The 23,214-nt window shown below is 37.1% G+C and overlaps 4 protein-coding genes across 10 annotated transcripts; 2 read left to right on the forward strand and 2 right to left on the reverse strand.

Moving 5' to 3' along the window:
- Positions 1 to 286: 286 nt before the first annotated feature.
- On the forward strand, positions 287 to 2,997 carry LOC105108231 (uncharacterized). 6 transcript variants are annotated; one of them, XM_011002490.1, is made up of 11 exons: positions 289 to 470; positions 649 to 756; positions 891 to 965; positions 1,073 to 1,115; positions 1,243 to 1,300; positions 1,519 to 1,686; positions 1,750 to 1,812; positions 1,899 to 1,993; positions 2,087 to 2,168; positions 2,388 to 2,498; positions 2,613 to 2,997. In XM_011002490.1, exons 1-11 carry the CDS (start codon positions 371 to 373, stop codon positions 2,751 to 2,753), a joined length of 1,044 nt encoding a protein of 347 aa, XP_011000792.1. In that variant the 5' UTR covers positions 289 to 370; the 3' UTR covers positions 2,754 to 2,997. The 6 variants fall into 6 exon arrangements, with proteins under 6 accessions (XP_011000770.1, XP_011000779.1, XP_011000792.1 ...); XM_011002497.1 differs by having other exon boundaries at positions 290 to 470; positions 673 to 756; XM_011002468.1 differs by having other exon boundaries at positions 287 to 470; positions 1,899 to 2,168.
- A 258-nt stretch (positions 2,998 to 3,255) lies between these two features.
- LOC105108223 (filament-like plant protein 7) lies at positions 3,256 to 7,801 on the reverse strand. The gene is made up of 6 exons (XM_011002455.1): positions 7,296 to 7,801; positions 6,939 to 7,048; positions 6,456 to 6,597; positions 4,443 to 6,330; positions 4,282 to 4,336; positions 3,256 to 4,109 (listed from the first exon to the last, which is right to left on the reverse strand). The coding sequence occupies exons 2-6, from the start codon at positions 7,035 to 7,037 to the stop codon at positions 3,627 to 3,629; spliced, it is 2,667 nt and encodes an 888-aa protein (XP_011000757.1). The 5' UTR covers positions 7,038 to 7,048; positions 7,296 to 7,801; the 3' UTR covers positions 3,256 to 3,626.
- Positions 7,802 to 9,631: 1,830 nt separating this feature from the next.
- Positions 9,632 to 15,788, forward strand: LOC105108264 (probable E3 ubiquitin ligase SUD1). Of its 2 annotated transcripts, none has more exons than XM_011002515.1 (9): positions 9,632 to 10,089; positions 10,541 to 11,233; positions 11,722 to 12,489; positions 12,591 to 12,802; positions 12,907 to 13,266; positions 13,969 to 14,126; positions 14,216 to 14,379; positions 14,456 to 14,602; positions 14,986 to 15,788. In XM_011002515.1, exons 1-9 carry the CDS (start codon positions 9,766 to 9,768, stop codon positions 15,484 to 15,486), a joined length of 3,327 nt encoding a protein of 1,108 aa, XP_011000817.1. In that variant the 5' UTR covers positions 9,632 to 9,765; the 3' UTR covers positions 15,487 to 15,788. The 2 variants fall into 2 exon arrangements, with proteins under 2 accessions (XP_011000817.1, XP_011000814.1); XM_011002512.1 differs by having other exon boundaries at positions 9,633 to 10,089; positions 13,966 to 14,126.
- A 1,379-nt stretch (positions 15,789 to 17,167) lies between these two features.
- LOC105108272 (polyadenylate-binding protein 8-like) lies at positions 17,168 to 21,364 on the reverse strand. Its single transcript, XM_011002524.1, has 9 exons — positions 20,817 to 21,364; positions 20,311 to 20,429; positions 19,536 to 20,192; positions 19,375 to 19,452; positions 19,213 to 19,302; positions 18,907 to 19,041; positions 18,582 to 18,755; positions 18,305 to 18,508; positions 17,168 to 17,631 (listed from the first exon to the last, which is right to left on the reverse strand). The coding sequence occupies exons 1-9, from the start codon at positions 21,049 to 21,051 to the stop codon at positions 17,392 to 17,394; spliced, it is 1,932 nt and encodes a 643-aa protein (XP_011000826.1). The 5' UTR covers positions 21,052 to 21,364; the 3' UTR covers positions 17,168 to 17,391.
- Between the last annotated feature and the right edge of the window lie 1,850 nt (positions 21,365 to 23,214).

The following is a 23,214-nucleotide window of genomic DNA, read 5'->3' on the forward strand; positions in this document are numbered from 1 at the left end:
ATTTATTTGGTACAGTTTAATATCTAGCCTCAACGCCTGTAGTTTAAACTCTAAACCCAAGATCTTATTGTTGGAGACAAAGCCAATACAAGCAAATTCAAATTCCATAAATCCTTGGGACGAACAAGCAAAATGTTTACAACAGGCCTGCAACTGCAAGTTAGTACAAAGGGCTCAGCCATGAAAAGTAGAACTGAAAACGCCCATATCCAAATGGGGCACTAGGCCTGGCCCATTCCAGGAATAAATCCAACCACCACCAGCAAAATCTCTGTTCCTTTCTTTTTCTGTAGCCGTTGTATATTTACCTGTCGAACTCTTATCCTGAAATACACAGGTGGCAACGGAGTGGAGACTGAAGAGAGAAGCTATGAAGATAGGAGTGCTGGGTGTGGCGCACAGAGTCCCTTCTACTACCACTCTCCCTCTTCGCCAAGTCAGAGCCAGGGTTAGATGTTTTTCCTCCTCTGGTAATTCCACGACGACCCTTTCAATAGTTTTGACTGTCAATTCTTGTTGGTCAATGTAGATGATACATAATTAAATATCATTTACTTGCAAGCTATTTCTATTTTCAGCAAAATTTGGTGAAGATGGGTTAGAGATTCTATTGACTTCAATTGTTAATTGGTAGTTTATGGCATTTAGAGAGTTTTGCAAGTGAAAATGCAGGCCACATATCATTCATAGAGGAAGTAGCTGCTACTCAACCTCCTCAGCATCTCCATTACTTGCTCAAAATGCTTCAAACTAGAGGTATTGATCATTCATATAATAATATTTGGTATTTGAAAAAACCCTGAAAATGTCAAATGTGCTTTCCTTTTCTTTTTTTCCTTTTGGTCTCTTAATTCACGGGCTGCCACGTTTTGTTATTTGTTTGTTTACAGGTGAAACCATCATTTCTCCAGGATCTAGACAAGGGTTGATTCCACTTGTTATTCCTCTATCGGAGAATCTGTCAGGTTAGACGTGAATTTGTTTGTACAATGTGTTTTGATACATGCACTCATGAGTCTCGGGCAGTTCAAGTGGAAACTCAGTTTCATATCATACATGTGTTTGCCAATAGGTTCCGTAACTGCACTGCTGCGCTGGCCAACAGCCCCACCTGGGTAAGATACGTGCATTTTCTAGTCGAGTGTTGTGTTAATTTTCTAGCGTGTTTCATTGTTGTTAATGGCAATTGGCAAACTTGTTTATTGTTTTATTAATCTACACAAATTGATACTGTTAACACAGAATGGAGATGCCGGTTGTGGATGTTCGCAAGCATGGGGTGTGGCTTTTAGCCAAGAATGTAATGCATTAAACTGTAAGCATGCATCAATGTGCATAGTTAGATGGAGAATATAATAGCATTATACATTTGTGTGCATAATTATGTTGATTATTCATTATATCAAATTCAATACCATTCGAAAGTTGCACTTTTCTGTGTGCGTTGGGCAGGGTCTCAGAAAATGTGTCGATTAGTTGGACAAGGGCAGCTTATATTCTATAGCTCTTGCAATGCAGGTAGATCAATATATGCACAGAATTCTGGTTGAAGAAGATGCCAACAATTTCAACGAAAGTGATGGTGAACTCTTTCATGCTGCTTCAGATGTGGGCGAGAAACTTTACCGGAGGGGTGATTTTGCTGAATCTCAGACTGCAAACCTCGATGGCTATCTTCTTAAAGAGGTAAAGTTGTATAAGTGAGTTTGTAAATGAATCTACATGTTGCAACTTTTTATTATTTTTCAGGTTGGGCTGTTCCCAGATGTCTTAGAGCGTAAAGTAGCTCGCCATTTTGACCAAGGGGATCATGTAAGTTATTTATGATTTTGGCCATTAATTGTTACCATGTTTAGAGCTTTTGCACTTGACAAATTCTTCCATGCTGTGGGTGGAAGGTTTCGGCAATGGTGACAGGGGAATTCTATACAAAAAAAGATCTATTTCCAGGATTTGGAAGGCCCTTTGTATTCTATGCAGAGATTTTGAAGAAGTTCGTAGAAATCTTTTCAGAGCACTTCCATGTATTTCAAGTCTTACACTTTTTTTTTTCTCAACCAAACCTTTTCAATTACTTTCTTTTTAGAGTTGGACGTACATCAGAAGCTAAAGATGCTGCCAGGGTTGCTTTAAAATCACCATGGTGGACTTTAGGTTGTGCATATCAGGTATTGACCCTTCTTCAATGAGAACTCATCGTCTTTTAGATCTATTATTTTCCTTCTTCTGATTTTCCCCTTCTTCAATTAGAATTCATCGTCCTTTAGATCTATTATTTTCCTTCTTCTGATTTTCCCCTTCTTCAATTAGAATTCATCGTCTTTTAGATCTATTATTTTCCTTCTTCTGATTTTCCCCTAATCTTGATTTTGGTTATTCCTGATCAGGAAGTGGCTGGCATTGCACAGTGGGAGGATGAGCAAATTGAATACATTAAGGAGAAGGTGAGTGAAGAGGGCAGGCAGGAGGATTTGAAGAAGGGAAAGGCGGCTGCTCAGGTACCACTCTAGCAGAATAAATCTTTCTGATAAGCAAAAGACTGAAATTCCATTACTCTCATCTATCTAATTCACGTGGGCTGATTTTGACGCTCATATTGATTTGGCATGCAGATAGCATTGGATGAGGCTGCTTTCTTGTTGGATTTAGCTTCTATTAAAGGAACCTGGGATAATGTTTTGGAGCGTATTGCAGAATGTTATAGGGAGGCTGGATTTGATGAAATTGCAAGATTCATTTTGTACAAAGATTAATAGCCAGTTTGGTGAGAATCATGCGTTTCATAGTCGTAGAATCTGCTATCTAATCTATTCTTTGATTTCTATTTGTTTCAGCTGTTCTCTTACTGGAAGAGCAGTGTGAAAATAGTCCTGTATTGCATGGGTTTTGAGGCATCTGCATAGAGTTATTGTAAGGTATAACACAAGAAGATGTAACACTTGATACATCCTTTTCTCTTTAATTATACATTTTGTCAACGAGCATGTTGAGCCTGCATTTCTCTGTCAAATAAAAGAATATCTTCTCTTTGGCTGTGAAAAATTTGGCGGACTGGCTGGGTGTGGATAAAAGAGATGATCCGATTATTACTTTGGAGGTGATCAGCTAGCTGGATTTGTTGCGTTTTCATCAAACGAGATCATTAACCATGAATCCTCAAGGTTCGTGTGTCGACAGTTCATGTCAAATTTACTAGTTTAGCAGCACAGGATCTGAAATTTCTTGAGTTTTAGTCTCAATCAATCACCACCATCATTCCAAAATTTAGAAGATACTATAATGTCAAGTAAACAAACCACGTGCACCAGCCATATCAATGACAGCATATGCATATCATCCCATTCTCAGTTACAGGTGCCACTTTAAGCTCTTTAATTTCATCAAACCTAGATATATGTACACAATACTTAAAGCCAGTATACATTTCTCACACTCTCTCTCCCTCTCTAAAAGGAAAAAAAGATCTGATACCCACATTATCAACATCTCCAATCATCAAGAAAAGAAAAGGAAACATTAAATTATTCAACCACAAGATCATGAGCGCAGTGGCTCTCTAGTCCAGCTTGAATTGGTGCTGTCATGGAAACAGCAGTTTCTTCCAACTGGGCTTAAACAACTTTCTGTCATACCTTCACTAAGGATTGTGACTTCTTGCTAGTCCCTTTCTTCCTTCTCATTAGTAGGCTCCTCAGCAAACCAAATCCTTGCTTTTTACTTGGAATAATAGCCAGAGCCCCAACTGCAGCATTACCGGATTTGTGCTTTGGTCCAAAATATGCTTCAGGAGCACATACCAGGGCATTAGTACTGATCAATTCATTATCGTTATCTGTGTGGTTAAGAGATGATTTTTGTGCATCTTCAGTTGGAGATCTGAGAATAATTGCTTTGGATCTATCTTCAGCTATCATTTGATCACGCAAGGAGAAGCGCCTGTTCATGTTCTTGATATTGGTAGCAGCGGCAGTGGCACCAGTAGTAGTGAAAACCTTGTCGAAGAGTGCTGCTTCTCTTGGTGAAGCCAGAGCCTTCAGTTGCTTTCCAAGATTAAGGATGGTTTCTTGGCACTCTGCTAACTTAACAGACGCAGCCTTGATCTCCCAGCCCTGCAAATTTGACCATCAGATTCAGTACTCGTGAAATAAAACAATTATATATGGTGAAGTATTTGGACTATCTTGTTATTGCGATCAAATTACTTTCCTAGCTAAGTTGTCGAGTATATATATCTGATAAGGGCATTTTAATCAACACAATAAGATGTGATCAGTAACTTACATCTTGTGGTTGTTTTCCCTCTTCATTTATGCCACAGCTCGGGGTTTCCTTAGCACTGTTTAATCATTAATGTTACAAATACATGAGAGTTCTCTTTCAATCTAGGAAAGGTTTTTTGTTTTGGTAGTTTGCAGAGAATATAAGAAGAAAAAACTTGTTACCTTTCCAGCTGAAGTTGAAGCTCAAGGCAAGTTGCTTCTAATTCTTCACAACAGTTACTTTTGTCCTCAAATTCAACTTCTAGAGATGAGAACTTGTGGAAGACCTCATTCAATTTAGCTTTGGTAACTGTAAGCTGAGTATCAAGATCTTCATTGATTGACTTCTGATTTTCAATTTGATCCTCAATCATTCCTTTTGATTCCTTCAAAATTTCCACTTCTGCTTGTAACCTTTCAACACTTTGTTCTGATTCCCGAAGCTTCATCATCAGAGCCTCCGACTTATCATTTGCAGAATGCAGCCTGGCTTCCATATCATTCAGCTCATTTTTCAGTCTATCATTCTCTTCTTGCAGATCAGTCAGATTAGATTGATAGTGTTGTTTGCTTGTTTCTTTCACTGGGGTGTCGGCCCTGGGAGTTTCATTCAGTGAATCCACAATCGAAGATTCACTTGGAGACTTCCAAGTGATATAACCGCTAATATCACACTCCACAGGAAGCCTTGAGAATGCTGATGTATTAGGTTCGCAAACATTTGGATGATTTATATAACCTAAAGCAATGTTAATGTCCTCCAGGAGTTCAGTTAGACTTCGTTTTGAAATACGCTGCTGTATGAATATTGCATTCAGAACAACCTGAAGCCAGTCGAAAGACTTATCAGTTGAATCATCTTTCAAGTGGCTCTCTTGTTTCTCTTGTTCTGCGGGAACTAGTTCCTTGCCAGCTGAGGAAGGGCGATTCCCTCCTGCAGAAGGTGTTTGTGTTGAAACCATAGCTAATTTCTCCATCTCAACAAAATCATCCATTAAACTCATGTCCATAACTTCAATGGCTTTATGTCCTGACGGATTCTTGAGTTTCCCATCTCTGAAATGTTCCAGTTCTGAGATTAGAGCATTAGCCCATGATCCAGCATCAGAACCCGCAATTGGAGATAAGAGTTCACGTGATGATGGGCAATGCGTTGTCAGCTCCACGGATTTCTGGTCTCCAGAAAGCTCCATAACCTGAGCCTCGACCTGAGATAACCTTGAAGCAGTTCGTGAAAACATGATTCTTGAAGATTGGAGTTCAGCATTCTTTCTGGTCATCATTTCTCTAAGAACTTTATTCTCCTCTTCCTTGCCACGTAATTGCTCGATCAGGAAATCAATGTTCTTTACAGGAATTTCTGGAGAAATTTTCATAATGGGGTCTCTGAGTACCAAATCTCTGGTGAGGTTCGGTTTTCTTCTTAATTCCATCGTCTCCTTTCCCAGCATTTCGACTTCACTCTTGATCTTTGAGAAAGCAGTAGGACCAGGCAGCCTTTTCCGCATTAGGGTGCGAAGTCTCTGACATTCTGCTTCTAGTTTCGTGACTTTACCTACACTCTCCAAGTGTTGCCTTCGCGATGCATCAGAAGACCGGCGGTTATATTCCAGTTCCTCATTTCGAACCTCAAGTTCCTTCTGAAGCATGTGAAACTCATACTTCAGAAAAGCATTCTCTTTCTCTGAGGAATCTAATCTAGCCATTAGTGTATTGAATTCTGCAAGGGTCTGAGATGCACGTTTATGCAGCTCTTCAACTAATTTCTCCTTGAGTAAAAGGGCATTACTCAAATTTGTGTTCTCAATGGCTAAATTTGTAAGCCTTTTGCTTGTCTCCATCAACTTCCCTTCCAAAGTTTTCTGTGCCCTCTCAAATTCACTTTTTGCTTCCATGACAGCATCGTGTATCTTTTGCTCGTGTTCTTCTCGGAAGGAGTTCAGTTGCTGCATGCATTTCTTTAATGCGGCATCTGAGTGACTTAATTTTTCATTTGCAGCTACTCCCTGATTCGGAGCTCCATCCAGTTCTTTCTTTAGGCAATCTACTTCTGCTTCTGTCTTTTCCTGGCCTACGAGAAAAATATTCATTCATTGGATTAACCAAGAGACTACTAGACAAGCATATAAAGAATAAGGATTATCGAAAGTAATACAAATACAGACAATAGAAGCAACTGATGGATTAATGAATCACCTGCGGTAGCTCTTTGTTCTGATTTTTCATTTTCTGTCACGGGATCATCCTTTGCATGACAATCAACAAGCACAGAAGTTAACTTCTCGTTTAAATTTCGTCTAACCGGTCCTAATCCATTCCCGACCGGAATATTCTGCGTCTAGTGAAATGAAACAAAGGAATGCATGAGTCGGATTTCACATTTTCACAATCAAGTTCGTTCAATATCCGCAAGTAACCTTTTCGCACTGAAATGCGAGTTTCCTCTTCCGTCGAAGAATCAGTAAAGAAAGAAACAACAATAATAAAGGTGTATGCAAGATTGCTACAGGACTGGATCACACAATAGAAGGCTCATAAAGGTGTTTTCCAGTCTATTTTGTAATGAAATTCTTTCAATTTTTGACAACAAAAAAAATCGTTAGAAGGATTATAATGGTGTTTTCACATAGGGGAAGGGAAAGCTGCTATAGAAATTTAAAGAGAAGGCCCTGTAGCTACCTCTTCATCGATTCCTTTCACGAAAATGCCAAATTTGTTCGTTGCCACAATTGTCTTTTCAGATGATCTTTTCCTCCAAAGCCATGTCTTGTTGTCCATAACTTCACTCTCTGTTTATACTTATAAAGTAAATTCGAAACCAATAAACATTCTTGTGAAGATTTCTAGTTAAAGACTTCAGCTCCTAGCTAGTCTTAGTTCAATAATGCAATAAACAATCTTCACTTAATGCTCAATCATTTGATGAAAAATATACACAGATGAGCCTACTTGAATCATCTACTAATATCAGCAAGCATCAATTACCATATCTAGCTATCTCCTACGCTGCGGGCAAGCATTATAGCTGTTGCTCACCTGAGCCTGGCTTAGCAAGAAGATGTTAACAGCTATAGAGGATCATCCACCATTAATGTTCCTATCAAAGCAGCTGAGAGGGATTGTGGGGGGACGACTTGATAATGTAGAAACTGTCAAGACTTAAATGCAGCAAAACCTTGACGTGGAAGGTAGAAACTGTGGATTGGAAAACAGTTGAGTGTAGAGTATAGACCACAAGAATTTGAGCCCATAAATATCAGGTGATCTTATACAAGGACAAATGTGAGCTTGGTATTTTTGCATAGGATGCGGTGCTACTGCTCCACCGACAACTACACCAAAGGATGCTAATTATATGAGAGAGAGAGAGCAGGTGGGGGTAAAGGAAAAGGAGAAAAGAAACCATGAAAATTGTCAAAGGCAAGGCAAGAGAAAGATTAGGCTAAGGCTGTCATTTTCTGGTTTCGTTTTCATACTCTGTTAAGTGAGACTAGCAGAAGGATGGATCCATGGTATCATGCTAAGTACGGGCTCGTGTGTAGCACGCACTGTGGATTTGAGTGCTTAGAAATAGCTTCAAAGGATAGTGGGATATGAGGCCTTCTGAAAAGTGAAAATGGACTCTGATATAATGATTGTGTCTTGGGTATCGTTGTCTATATATATTTAAAAAAATATGTCCAAAAGATTTTAGGTGCTTCGTAGTATTACATTATAATTGTATTTTAAAAAATTGATATAATAAAATTATACTTCACAAATAAAGTTTATAAACAACAAGTTTCAAGTTTTATCATTTAAAAGTGATCATCCATCAATTTTCTTTTTTTATTTATTATTTTTAAGCAACTCTCGTTCTTTTTTCTTAAACTTCAAGGCTAAAATACGAATAAGATAACATTTTGGACCAAACTATTTAATTTTCAAACTAAAATGATAATTTTTTTTTGACAAAATCCAACTACACAATTAATTAAAAAATTACTGATACTGTATTTTAAAAAGACCTCCTATTTGATATCCTAATTGATGTCTGCAGTCCCCTGATTTCTAATTTTTTTAAACAATAAAATCAATTTTTTATTGTAAAATTGAACACCAATTCAATGATATGGTTTTTTAAAAAAAAATTAAGATGGCTACATAAAAAATTGATCAAGATAAATTATCAATTTTAATTTTAATTAATATAATATTAAATAATTAAATTGAAAATAAAAAAATTAATAACTAGAAGAAAAAAAAAAGATGATCGTAATTTTAAATGTCAAACCAACACGAAGATATTTTTTTAAAACTATATGATAATTATATAAAAAATAAATTAAAACAAATCAAATCTCAAGTACAGTATTGATATAAAAGGGGAAAAAATCGATGATCATAGCAAAGAAAATAAAGGACGTAAAAGGCAAAACACTATACGAATCCACGGGTGCTTGGACGAGACCTTTTTCTTCTATTTTTTTTTTATCTTAGTTTTAATTAAAGATTTCTTGTTCCAGGTAGCTTTTGGTTGCTCAACTCCGTTAATTCTTTCGTGGCCCTTCAAAAAAAATACTGCCAGGTAATTTTTTTTTAACAGCCGAGTTGTTCGGGGATAAGTTTTCACGGGCCGACAGTAAGTTTTTTCCATGTGAAGTTTATACACGAGACGATAAAAAGGATGAGAGCAGAAAGCGAGCCCATTTATCATTCAAGAGAAATTCAACAATGTATTAAAACATTAAAAATCAAAATTCAGAATCCTTAAAAGAGATTGGGAAAATTTATAAAGACTTTGGGTTGAAAACTCAATTGGAGTTTTTGAAAAACTTAAGGGCTAATTTGAGGTCTGGCCAGGATTTATGATGTTTCGAAGTTGAATTATTTTTTAAAATATTTTTTATTTGAATATGTATTAAAATAATATATTTTTTATTTTTTAAAAATTTATTTTTAATATTAGTATATCAAAATAATTTAAAAAATATAAAAAAATTAATTTTTTAAATTATCTTTTTAACAAACATAATTTTAATTGTATTTTCAAATAAGATCTTAAAGTGTATTTTTTATTTAAAAATATTTTTTAAGAAATTAAATGTTTTTAAAATTAAATTTATATATTTTAAACAAATTTTAGCATGTAAATATTAAAAATAAATTTAAAAAATAATACTTTTTAAATAAAAAATAACCACACATTCAAAAGATTCTTTAGTTCAAAACTCACAGGTGAATTGCCTTTTTACACCTCCACGTCATCTACTTGTCCCTATCGAACCGACCTCCTCGTTATCCTCACTATTAATCCACCAGGACACAACCGTAATAAAACCCACAAACCAGGACAAAAGCGTAAACACACTAGATCCGCGTTGCAATTCCTATTTTTCCAATAAAATCTCCAGAAAAACAAACTCCGAATACCCTCTCCAATCTTAACTCGCGCCATCAACTCACTGAGCCAACTGCGTCCCTGTTTCGCCTGTCAATTCCACACCTAAAAGCCTTTCCCTACCCCATGGAGATCGACTCCGCTGTGGAACAACCACCACCACAACAGCCGATCACCTCCGCAACGGCCACCGACGGCGTAAACCAGACGCAGTCTCCATCGGGTTCGATGGGGAAAGAGGAGAGTGACGGGGTAAAGACGGTGTCGTTGTTGTCGGCGGCGAGGTTCGATGACGACGAGGAAGAGGAGGATGTTTGCAGGATCTGTAGAAATCCAGGAGATGCGGAGAATCCGTTACGGTATCCGTGCGCATGTAGTGGAAGTATTAAGTTTGTTCATCAGGATTGTCTCCTTCAGTGGCTTAATCATAGTAATGCTCGCCAGTGCGAGGTTTCTCTCTCTTGCTATATTGTTTTGTGTGTTTGATTTGTTAATTAGGGGTTTTGTGAGATATTAATTGACATGTTGAAAGATTGATTGGAAGAGGTTTACTTAGGATTTGGATATTGTTTACTTAATTCAATTTGGTGAAATTAGGGTTTAATTAGTGTCTTCATAAAGAAAAAACCCAAGTGTTTGTTGCCTTTTGGCTTTAATCTATGAAGTGTTTCAATTACGTTGTTGATTGCGGATTATCATGAGGTTTGTACGGGATATGCTTTTAGGCTCACAGGAATTTTAATTTTAAGAAAACTGGTGAATTGCATGATTTTTTTGGGCATTGGGTTAAACGCATGATTGAAAGCGCTATCTCTAGTCTTTTTTGTCAAATTGGGAATGAAATGCTTTTCCTTACTAATGATTTTCTTTTTACTAATCGCTTTCTTCATGTGTTTTGTAGGTTTGCAAACATCCTTTTTCTTTCTCTCCTGTTTATGCTGAGAATGCCCCAGCTAGGCTTCCTTTTCAGGAGTTTGTAGTAGGGATGACAATGAAGACTTGTCATGTTCTACAATTCTTTTTGCGTCTTAGTTTTGTGCTTTCAGTTTGGCTTCTAATTATACCCTTTATTACGTTTTGGATATGGCGCTTGGCTTTTGTGAGGAGTTTAGGTGAAGCCCAGAGATTATTCTTAAGTCACATCTCCACTACTGTTATTCTTACTGATTGTCTGCATGGGTTCCTGCTTTCTGCGAGTATTGTTTTCATTTTTCTTGGCGCCACTTCTCTGAGAGATTACTTCAGGCATTTAAGAGAGCTTGGAGGACAGGATGCTGAGAGAGAAGATGAAGGAGACAGAAACGGTGCCCGAGCTGCAAGACGACCACCAGGACAGGTCAATAGAAATGTTGCTGGTGAGGTAAATGCTGAAGATGCTGGTGGAGCACAAGGAATTGCTGGGGGTGGTCAAATAATCCGAAGGAATGCGGAGAATGTTGCTGCTCGATGGGAGATGCAGGCAGCTCGTCTCGAGGCTCATGTTGAACAGATGTTTGATGGTTTAGATGATGCTGATGGTGCAGAGGATGTGCCCTTTGATGAGCTCGTTGGCATGCAGGGTCCTGTTTTTCATTTAGTTGAAAATGCATTTACTGTAAGTTCAGATCTATATCATATAGTATGGTGTTATTCTTAGCATCTTCCACCAAGTACTTTACTCAATAACATTTGATTCATTTTCATTTGAATTATATGTTTTGGTTACGATTCTATGCTCTTTTCTCCATCTCCTTTGTGAATGTCGGGCATAGGTTTAACCCAAATGGAAATTGATTTGAGGACAAGGAATTAGTATACTGGTTCACTTTCTACTTTACCCTGTTTTAGTCAGTTCAATACCAACTTTTTTAAGGGAGTGCTGTAAAAAAAAAAAACAGAGAGAGAAGATATTTCGCAATTGAAACAATCTTTTTCCCTTTTGTCCAACTCTTTCTGCTTTCCTTTGTGTCTTGCAACTAATTTGAAGAGTTATTCACTCTGCAATGCTGTTCAGTCCATAAAGACAAAAGTATAGGTTGAATAAAATGGAGCCTCTATTTTCCATGTTGGTGAGTTTTTCATTTTGGTTTTATACACCGGCAGGTTTTGGCTAGCAATATGATATTCCTCGGTGTTGTAATCTTTGTGCCATTTTCTCTGGGACGGATTATACTGTACTACATATCATGGCTTTTCTCTTCTGCAAGTGTTCCTGTGCTGTCAACAGTTATGCCACTTACAGATACTGCTCTCTCCTTAGCAAATATCACCTTGAAGAATGCATTAACTGCTGTTGCAAATTTGACATCTGAAGGTGAAGATGGTGGAGTTCTCGGTCAGGTTGCGGACATGTTGAATGTAAATGCCAGTGGACTAAATGAAGTCTCAAATAACATAAGCAGTCCACTTTCTGCAGATCTCTTAAAAGGGGCAAGTGTTGGCACGTCACGGCTTTCTGATGTCACGACTCTTGCCATTGGATACATGTTTATATTCTCTCTAGTCTTCTTCTATCTTGGCGGTGTTGCTTTAATTCGGTACACTAAGGGTGAACCTTTGACCACGGGGAGGTTTTACGGTATTGCTTCTATAGCAGAGACAATTCCATCCCTCTTCAGGCAATTCTTGGCAGCAACGAGACATTTGATGACCATGATTAAGGTTGCCTTCCTTCTAGTTATTGAACTCGGGGTGTTCCCTTTGATGTGTGGATGGTGGCTGGATATTTGTACAATAAGGATGTTTGGAAAGTCTATGGCTCAAAGAGTTCAGTTCTTCTCAATTTCTCCTTTAGCAAGCTCGTTAGTTCATTGGGTTGTAGGAATTGTTTACATGCTACAAATCAGCATCTTCGTGAGCCTTCTTCGTGGGGTATTCTTCTCAGTCATCTTATCATAATTCAAATTTGAATAGCTGATCATGTGGTTCAATTGTGTTGATAATCTTTTTTACTTCTTCATTGCTCTTTGCAGGTTTTGCGCCATGGTGTCTTGTATTTTCTTCGAGATCCAGCAGATCCTAACTACAACCCGTTCCGTGATTTAATTGATGATCCTGTGCACAAGCATGCTCGCAGAGTTTTATTGTCTGTTGCTGTTTATGGAAGTCTAATTGTGATGCTTGTATTCTTACCTGTTAAACTTGCTATGAGAATGGCACCTTCCATTTTTCCACTGGACATTTCGTAAGAAGAAATCCATTCTTTATGGGCACCACTGTTCATGTCTACAGCTACCACAATTGTTTATTACTTTTATTTGCTAACATCTAAATGCACATTTATTTCAGGGTATCCGATCCATTCACTGAAATTCCAGCTGACATGCTTCTCTTTCAAATCTGCATCCCATTTGCCATTGAGCATTTTAAGTTGCGGACCACAATCAAGTCCCTTCTCCGTTACTGGTTTACAGCAGTAGGCTGGGCACTTGGCTTAACAGATTTCTTACTGGCTGGAGCTGAGGACAATGGTGGTCAAGACAATGGAAATGTGGAGCAAGGAAGGCAGGATAGACTACAGGCTGCACAACAAGGTGGACAAGACAGGGCCCTAGTGGCTCTTGCAGCTGCAGATGACCAAAACAGTTCCACTCTTGCAGCTGGAACTTCTGCAGAGGAGGATGAGATTGATGAGCAATCTGATTCAGAGTAAGCACAATGTGCTACATTGACAGTTTCAGCTGATTGTATGAATAACATCTTTCTTTTCAGCTTGCTCTGCTTTTGAACACCTTTATTACCTGCATCTTATTATTTTTAAAAACAGTTTATCATCTCCAGTAGCTTGCTAGTTATGCTCGATCTCTCTATCTCTCTCTCTCTATATATATATATTTCCTTTTTACCCGTACATTATCCATTACCCTTCTGATTTCTATTTTTCTGATAGCAAGAATTGGAAGTTATTCTACTCTTTCATAAGGCTACCTCTATGACATCTACTGGCAGTACATCTGTGTGCCATTATTCCATCACCTGTGACATTGCTGCTATCTTATAGATCAATGTTTGTTCTAAATCTTACATGCAAGGAAAGAAAGAGCCTTTATCTTTAGGCCTTAAGAATATTTTCATGATATCCTTGTGTTCTGCTGTGTGGCTTTCCATGAATATCTTATGATTTTATGATCGATTATGTTATATATTGTGCATTGTTTTACTCTTTAATCCTCTAGTGCCTATTGGTATTGCAATTCTGTGCATCATGAACTGCCAAAACTTTCTATTAACGATGCATTATTTATCACTTTAATACTTTTACCATCATTTATTTGTTGTTGCACTTAATTAAGATCACTGGGACAAGCTGCATTTCTTGCTTCCTGATATTGGACTTTCATCTTTTAGTAGGTACAGCTTTGTTCTACGGATTGTCCTCTTGCTGGTGGTGGCATGGATGACGCTACTTATGTTCAACTCCACGTTGATAGTTGTTCCAATATCACTTGGGCGTGCTCTTTTCAATGCCATTCCTCTTCTGCCAATAACTCATGGCATCAAGTGCAATGGTAATTGATTGAATTTTCTTAGCTGTCCTTTTGGACCATGCATTTTTTATGAGAACACTGATTTGTTCTTGTTCTACTTCTTTATTCAGATCTATATGCTTTTGTAATTGGAAGTTACGTCATTTGGACTGCTTTAGCTGGAGCAAGATACTCTGTTGAGCAAATTAGAACAAAGAGGGCAACAGTTTTGTTTAGCCAAATCTGGAAGTGGTGCAGCATTGTTCTCAAGAGCTCGGCTCTGTTGTCAATATGGGTATGTCATAGTTTATGTTTCTCGTACACTGGAACTCTTCGACTCTCAACACTTAAAATTGCTGTTTGTTGTCCAGATTTTTGTTATTCCAGTGTTGATTGGGCTGCTCTTCGAGCTTTTGGTAATTGTGCCTATGCGGGTGCCTGTAGATGAAAGCCCTGTTTTCCTTCTGTATCAGGATTGGGCATTAGGGCTCATCTTTCTCAAGATATGGACTCGGCTGGTGAGTTATCAAATTGTGCAGTCCCTCTTAAATATTGGGGATTAGCAAAATGCTTATTTTGTTCATCCCTTTTCTGCTGCATGCTACCATAATTTCCGTACAGTGACATGTAATAAATACACTGATGATTTTATCCGAGCATCACCTTACTGCCATTAAGATTCTAGAGCAAAAGGAGGGTAGTATCATGGTTGGTTGGGATCGTGACAGTAGTGATATCAAAATGATTTCTGTTTCATATATTATGTTGGAACCTTCTCTTTTTCTAAAAAGATAGAAGGCTTTGATTTGAATGTGTGATATGTAGATATCCAAGTTATGAACTGAAAAAGAATCTTTGAAGGAGTTCTCTTTTCTCAACATTGAATCTTGTGCTTGAACAGGTAATGTTGGACCAGATGATGCCGCTGGTGGATGAAAGTTGGAGAATAAAATTCGAAAGGGTGAGAGAAGATGGTTTCTCAAGGCTGCAAGGCCTTTGGGTACTGCAGGAGATTGTTTTCCCAATAATAATGAAGCTGCTAACAGCCTTGTGTGTACCTTATGTCTTATCAAGAGGAGTATTTCCTGTTCTTGGGTACCCATTAGCAGTAAACTCAGCAGTGTACCGATTTGCATGGCTGGGATGCCTCTGCTTCAGCCTGTTGTGCTTTTGTGCCAAGAGATTTCATGTCTGGTTCACCAACCTTCACAATTCCATTCGTGATGATCGCTATCTCATTGGTCGCAGGCTTCATAACTACGGAGAGTATAAAGAGAAGCAGCAAAATGAGGCAGGGACTTCCTCAGAAGCACAGATTTCAAATTCTCAGGGCACGGGTTTGATTGGAGAAGTTGAAGTAGGAGGAATAAGATTAAGACGTCCTATTCGAGAGGAAGCTTAATTTATGCACTAGTTTGAATGCTGCCGAGGCTGATAACCAGTGGTAGGATCCATAGCCTCGTGATGTCAACAGGATGTGCCATCGGGAGTTTTTCAGAACCAGTTGCTTTAGAGTTGTTTCTGTGCATATTATACATGTCAGGTTAGAAATTTAGGGGAGAGGACATCCCAAGCGTTTCATTTCAACGAAATTCTGTTTTACGTGTATACTCGTTTATTTGTTGTATGCACATGCTTGATGATTGCGGAAAACCCAGTCATCCCTTGTTAAATTCGATGTAACCACTCATTGCTTTCGATCCATATCTCAAAGCCGGACCGACCATTTCATGTTGAGCCAAGTGCAATTGAGCTGTCAGCTATCTCTCCAGGTATAAACTTTACTTGATTTCTAAAGCGTGGCAGAATTATATTCACCTCTGATAATTTTATTGGACTGAAGAGGGGAAATGGTTGTAACTTGGCTTTGGTTGTGGCTGTCGATCATTACTTGGTCAAGGATATTGGAGGCGGTGTCTAGTGCTAGAGGATTTAATCCAGTCTTCATTACTTGGTGCTGAGAAGCCACGCCACCCTGATAAGAACGTTGACTCAGCCCTATAGAAAATGCTAGGGAAATATTTCAATGGGCGTATCGAAAATAGCAAAACTACAAACCTTACACTGTTATTGTACTTCTTGCTTTACAGTGAGCTTAGCTCAACTTGTATTGACCGAGGTGAAGCAGAAACCCCGCCTAACTGACAGCAGGAGAGCAGAGATTATCGTTCTCCATAGCTGGATGCCTAAGTCGTCCTCTGCCACTGCAGAAAGTAAATCTAGATTTCTCTCCATCTTAGTTATCAGCCTCGGCATGGCAAGTCAATTCGGAATTTGGGTGATCTGGGATTTTATCTTGGGATATTTCATTTTAAAATTGATCTAGCAATTGTCCTAGAAAAAACTGTTAGATCCACTAGATCAATCTAGAATTCAGGTAATCTGGTAAAGATATTTTTTTTTTTAAATATGTTTTTTTCTAATCAAAAATCATTTTTTAATATTTTTTAATTGATTATTAACTCATTTTAAAATTTATTATATAAATACTAAAAAAATATTTTATTTTTTCAATATAAAATTTAATTACTTTCAATATATATTTTCTATTCACAAGAAATTTTTTTTATTCAAAGTAAAATTTAAAGCACTTTAGCGTATATAAAATCTATATTAACAAAAAAATTTAAGCTTTTTTAATATAAAATAAAAAAATTTGATTTAGATACTTCAAATAATTTTTTAAAATTTATTATTTAGTTATATAGTCTATATTATATAAAATTTAATTTTTTATATATATATATATATTTAATTCTTTTAAAATAATTTAATTAATTCAGATCAACACTGCTAAACGAGCAACCCCGGACATCTAACAATGTAAGTAACTTTATGCGTATAGGTGCTTTTCTGCTAGCATTGAAAGCTGTGTATGATACCCGGGCTCGGAGGTTGATGTAGGAAAAATTATCTAGCCGAAATGTTATTTTTCGGTTATTCACTAAAATCTCCATTTTGCAGGATAAGGATAAATTGTTAGTTTGGATGATTGGGGAAGTAAAATTAATCCCGGGCTTCTCTGGTGCAAAATGGGCCACCTCCGGCCCAGAATACAATTAATCCAGCATGGCTACATATGCTGAAACAGGATCATGGCATCATACGAACGAATTAAAGCAACGGAAATTTGTCACTCGCATAACAAAAATTAAAGCATAAACATCCAAATAACTTCTGAAAGAAACTCATAAGCAAGCCAAAACCGGTGCCTAAGCTACCAAGCAATCGAAGTCTAAAATGCATCAAAGCCATTTCTAGAATGGATTTCACATCCGGCATTTCAAAAACCATGCCCAAGCTCTACCTAGGGCCCAAGGTTGTCGTTCAGTGACAATGAGGCTAGTTGATCCGCTGTGCCAGTGGCCTGCTGCTGAACAGTCCTTAGAACCTCCATCGCCTCATTAACCTTTAATTTGAGAGCTTCTGGTGACTCAAGCAAGAGCAGAACCTCAGTCTGGTCCATCTCCAGAAGCATGCCTGTCACTTTAGCTGCGGCTTCAGGTTCCAGCTGCTCCACAAGAGGGTACAGATTTTCTCCCAGCATCTACAGTTATGCAGCAAGTAAAACGTATTCAGATATTCATTTCATGAAATTAAGTATCAATTACGAACAAACGAGTATCAGATGTATTAGGCGACCATGCTCATTCCACTTCCCTCTTCAGTAGAGGCATTTTTTATAATCCCATTAGGGATTGGGATTGGGATCCTCTCTTGTTCTTTTTGTAATATTTTGTCATGTTCCTTGAATCCATATTACATTCAAAATGAATGAACCATGATTTTAGTGCAAGATAAAATGGCAGCTTCAGCTAGTTATTTCTCTCACCTAAATCATTGAATTCAAAACTAATGATGAGATTTAGACCATGATAGCTCATGTTATCCTAAATTCCCTTAGGGACATGAAAATCCAAATACTCCCGGTAGACACGTATAAAAATCTACTACTACATCTAGAAAACACTTTTTCTCAGGTTATGGCCATATCTTTGTTTCTGGTTGTCCAACAAAAACCCAAATACCTCCAGATACTAGAAAAAACAAACAGTGACCTGTTTTGCGAAGGGAAGTACTAAAATTTCCAAAATGACCCATGCATCCAGAACAAGTGTCTGAACTTGAAAGCATCAGCCAAAGGGCCTACCCATCCTAACCTACTCAATTGGGACAGCTAAATAGAAATGAAAAAGCAAAAACATAGGGATAGTGCATACCGTTCTCTGCTGATCTGGAGTAGCATTTGCAAGTGCAGTAGCCAAAGCCCCAACAGGAATTGACTGAGACAATGCTGCATCACGCATTGGCATGCCACCCATATCATATGGAACAGGAAGCATGCCTCCAGCAACACCAGTCATTGGAACATCAGGCAATCCACGTCCTGGAGGGTAGCGATAGACACGTCCCCTAGGAAGCATCTGTCATTTATACAAAACCATAAGAAAGGGTTCTACCTTCTCAATTTATTATTAAGGAGAAGACAATACGAACCTGCTGCTGCATTAGCGGGACTGGCTGCTGCGATTGCTGGCCAGCACCTGCCCGTCGACCACCAGGACGCTGACCTTGCTGCCCCTGCTGAACCATTGGCACAAAGAAATTTGGGATAGGAGACCCTCCAGGCCTCATACCAGGCACTAGCTGCTGTTGATACCCAAATCCAGGCTGATGAAGAAACAAATCATTACAAAGAACTTCCAAGTAATGCATTTTTTATCAAATTGGCAAGCGGGTACCAACCTATTAGTAAAAGATACAAACATCCATACAAACAGCTATGCAATTATTTTGAAGCAACATGGGTAGAAAGGATTACCTGGGGTGGCATGATAGCAGGTGGGCCTTGTCCATAGAATATTTGTTGTCCAAGACCAGGACCAGTAGGGGGGTACATTGGCATACGACCAACTGAAGGTGCCATTGCAACTGGTCGCATTTGAGAAAACTGAGCCTGTTTAATTAAAAGAAATCTATAATGCACACACATCCATGAAAAATAACATTACAAGGAACAAGAACAAGATAACTCGAAAGGATTGGCAATAATCAAAAAGTGAAGATAGCATAGCTGGACATTGACAAAGAACAAAGCAAAAAAATAACGTATGTGAAGAAAACATACCTGCAACCTGGCTCTTCTATCTTCCTTTCTTTGTGCAAGGGCAACATATAGAGGTTTGCTAGCAACCATTTTTCCATTCATCTCCAATAGCTATCAAAATAACAAAATGATGTTAGTGCATAATAGGATCCTCATGAATGCAAAGAAAAAGTATCAACTTACAGCTCTAGATGCCTCTTCAGGAGTTGAGAATGCAACAAACCCTGATCCTCTGCTTATTCCATTCGGGTCTCGCATAACCTGTACATGAAAACATGTTTGTGAGCAGGTGACATAACATAGCCTATAGGTGGTTAGCTACTCAAAATTCAAAAGCTGCATACCTTGCAAGATGTGATTGTACCAAATGGAGAAAACAGCTCCTTAATTTTCTCATCACCTATGCTATCATCTAAATTTTTAATGTACAAATTTGCACCCTGAAATTTGTCAGCTGCTTCCTTCATGCTCTGCTCAAACCGTTGTTTTAACTCGACTTCCCTTTCATATTTTTTCTGAGCTTTCCCAACAAACCATTCCTTGTCATCAAATTTCTTTCCATTAAGGGCCTCCGCTGCTTTAGCAGCATCATCTGCATTCTCAAAGTTCACAAATCCAAAGCACCTAGACTTTCCATCACCATCCCTCATCACCACAACACTGGTGATAGTTCCAAATTCACCAAAAGCTTTGTTCAAATCCTCCTCAGTTGTTGTTTCAGATAGATTCTTCACAAAAACATTGTTGAATCTCATCTTGTCAGTAGCAGTGTCCCTTTCCTGCTTGCGAAGGAAAGGTCCCACATAAACTTGCTTATCATTCAACAGCATGCCATTCAGTTTCTCAATCGCTTTTTGAGCAGCTTCCTCGCTATCAAACTGCACAAACCCATAGCCTTTTGACTGGCCAGAGGGGTCAGTAGCAACCTTGCAAGAGAGAATGTTCCCAAATACTGAAAATGTGTCATGCAGTGCTTTGTGGTCAATCGCCTTGTCCAAATTCTGTAAAATAATGCATTCATAACGTCAGACAACAAACAGAACTAGAACTCTCGGATACCAAAAATTATAAAAATAGCCACGGCAACAAGCAAATTGACTGATAATCCAGTACAAATACCTTAATAAATATATTTCCTGCCCCACTTTTGCGAACACTCGGGTCACGATGGGAATACATAACCCTGATTGGACTTCCATTAACTGGAGTGAAATTCAGCACTTCCAATGCCCTTGCAGCTGTCAACATGTTCCAGTATTACAGAAGGAACAGATAGAATTTAACGACACATAAAGAAGACATAAAAAGATGACTCTTTTCAGTTCAAACAACTCAAAATAGTTCTCTGCATGCAAAATATTAAGGGTACCAATGCATTATTCATTATCAAATTCAATCAAATCTAAATCCTTACAACATATAAAATTCTTCAACAGTCAATTGAAAAACCCTCCCATACATACTAAAGTTTGGAACTTTACACTCAAATATATAAATCATCACAATATCATTCATACCCCCAAAAACACTCAATTATATATCAAATTAACACTATAGCCTAACACAAACCAATAATCACCAACTAAAAATACCAAAACTTTGGCAAAAAAAAAAAAAAAAATAACCATCTTGAGGATTGCTGTAGTTAACATAACCATAACCAAGGGACCTGCGGCTCGTCAGGTCCCTGCAAACCCTGACGGAAACCACTTGACCCACTTGATTAAACAGATCATACAACTGGGAATCAGTCACATTCGCTTCCAAATCACCCACATAAAGCGATGTCGTAACAAAATTTGGGTTATTAGCCCCTCCATTCACATTCTGTGGCTGCGCCGGTACTTGAACCTGTGCCATTTCAATTTCTCTTTTTTGCTTCTCAAAAAAGTTTAGATTTTTTTTCGGGTTTTGATATAACTTCCCTCTCCTCTTTTTATTACGACAATAAAAAAAAACACACACCAACTGTTTGATAAAATGTCCAGGAGAGAAGTTTAGAATTTCTTTTTTCTTATTGCTTTTTTTTTTTTGGTTTTTGTGGAGGAGAGGGAAGGGGGTAGAGGAGGAGAGGATATTGGCCGCCGGATGAAAGAGGTTGTGGCGGGGCGGCGATGATATTGAGAGAGAGAGGTGGTGCAGTGGCGGGGCTGCAGTAAATAAAGAAAGAGTTCTAGGGGCTCAAAGGGGATTATATAGAGATGGTTATGTGAAAACCCTAAGATTGTGTGATGGAGAGATATCAGCCATTGGATTTGATAATTTGTGGGGTCCATATTAGAGGTAAAGTGGCGAACTGATAGGATAAGGAGATATTGACGCGCGACGTCAGATCGCGTGTGGTAGTTGGTGTCTGAAATGAAAGAGTGCTTCAGTTTGAATTTCTTTTTTACCGTAACGGTAACAAGTGAGAACTAATTGACAGTTCCTAATTGAAATTAGGGTTCATTTGGAAATAAATTCAAAGAAGGAAGAAAATAGAAAATTCGTAATAAAGATCCTTGACTGCCTTAATAAGTTGTTAGAAATATTAATCATTAGTTTATAAATAATTATATATGAAAATAACATGTAGAATTTTTAAACAATTGCCTATAGGTATTCAATTAGAATAAAATATATATTTTATTATTCTTTTGCTTTTAATTTTAAATAATTTTATCAATTTTATTATACTTTATTTTATCATAAAAGCACGTAGAAGTTAACATTCATGAAAATTTTTATTAAGAGTTTCTTTCAAGGTCCTAATTTTTTTATAGAAAAAAATGAAATGAATTTTTTTAAAATTTATTGCATGAAATTATCTTTAAATACAATTATTAAAATGATGTTTAAATAATTATCTGATTATTTCATTATTTTTAAATAAGATTAGAGTTTTTTATGGTAAGATTAACAATTAATTAATGGATAATTACATATAAATCTAATATGCAGAATTTGTTTTTTAAAAAAATGATCATGGATATTCAAAAACAATAAAATATTTATTCTATTATTATATATTTTTCACAGAATTTTCTCAAATTTTCTTTTTTTTTCAATAAATACATGTAAAAATTATCCATTCATGATTTTTTTAAAAAAATTTTATTAATTAAGCTTACATTCAAGATGAAGATAATTTTTTACTTAAAAAATAATCTTTGTAGTAAAAATCGACGTGCTTTCACAGAGATAAAAAAAGAAATGCATGAATAAGGAAAAACAATTTTATTAAAGAGATATATTTTATTTTTTTAATTCAAATCATTTAAATTTTTACAAATATTTATTTTAACTACTCTTAGATTTTATTCCAGAAACTATACTGCTAGCAAAAACCCATGTTATCATCGATTTTTTTTATAAAAAAAAATGAATATTTTTTTACTGGATGTTTTTTCACGGTTTAAATTATTGTCTTCCTTTCATATATCTACTTTAATTACTATATAGTTAAATGAGAATATATTTTAAAATATAACTCACGGTATTGATCGAGCAAAAACATCTACTGTACAACTTGAATGCAGATGGGCTCGAGGGTCGGTGGTCTGTCGTGATTTTAACTCGTTTCCTTTTCGGAACACGTCATAAATCATTCTCGTGTTACCATTCTCGCAATCAATTTTAACCCTATCAAGCTGCAACGCGTTGCAAGCACAGTCTGGCATGCTTTATATGTTTTTTTGGTTCTTCTTCTCCTGAAGTCTCCTCTCCTTCTGATTTTATTATTTGGCAATGTCCTCACGGTCCAATTTTGATAAATTTTAAGTTTAAATTATTCATTGTTATTAATTTTTGAAGTAAATACTATGGAATTATATTATATGATTTCTAATGATAAATGGGTTGGTTTAGACTCCCGTGGTGTCATGAATTTTTATATAATTCAAGAAACATTTGACAAGAGTTAATTTAGAATGAGGTTTTTTCTTAGATGATATTACAGTGTCAGCAAATAATAAGTATTTTGTGTTAAAAATAAAATAAAATATATCAATATTTATAAGATATAGCTCAACTAGTTATATTTTA

Source organism: Populus euphratica, unplaced genomic scaffold (genome assembly GCF_000495115.2).
Source record: "Populus euphratica unplaced genomic scaffold, PopEup_1.0 scaffold3.1, whole genome shotgun sequence".
Lineage (NCBI taxonomy): Eukaryota > Viridiplantae > Streptophyta > Magnoliopsida > Malpighiales > Salicaceae > Populus > Populus euphratica.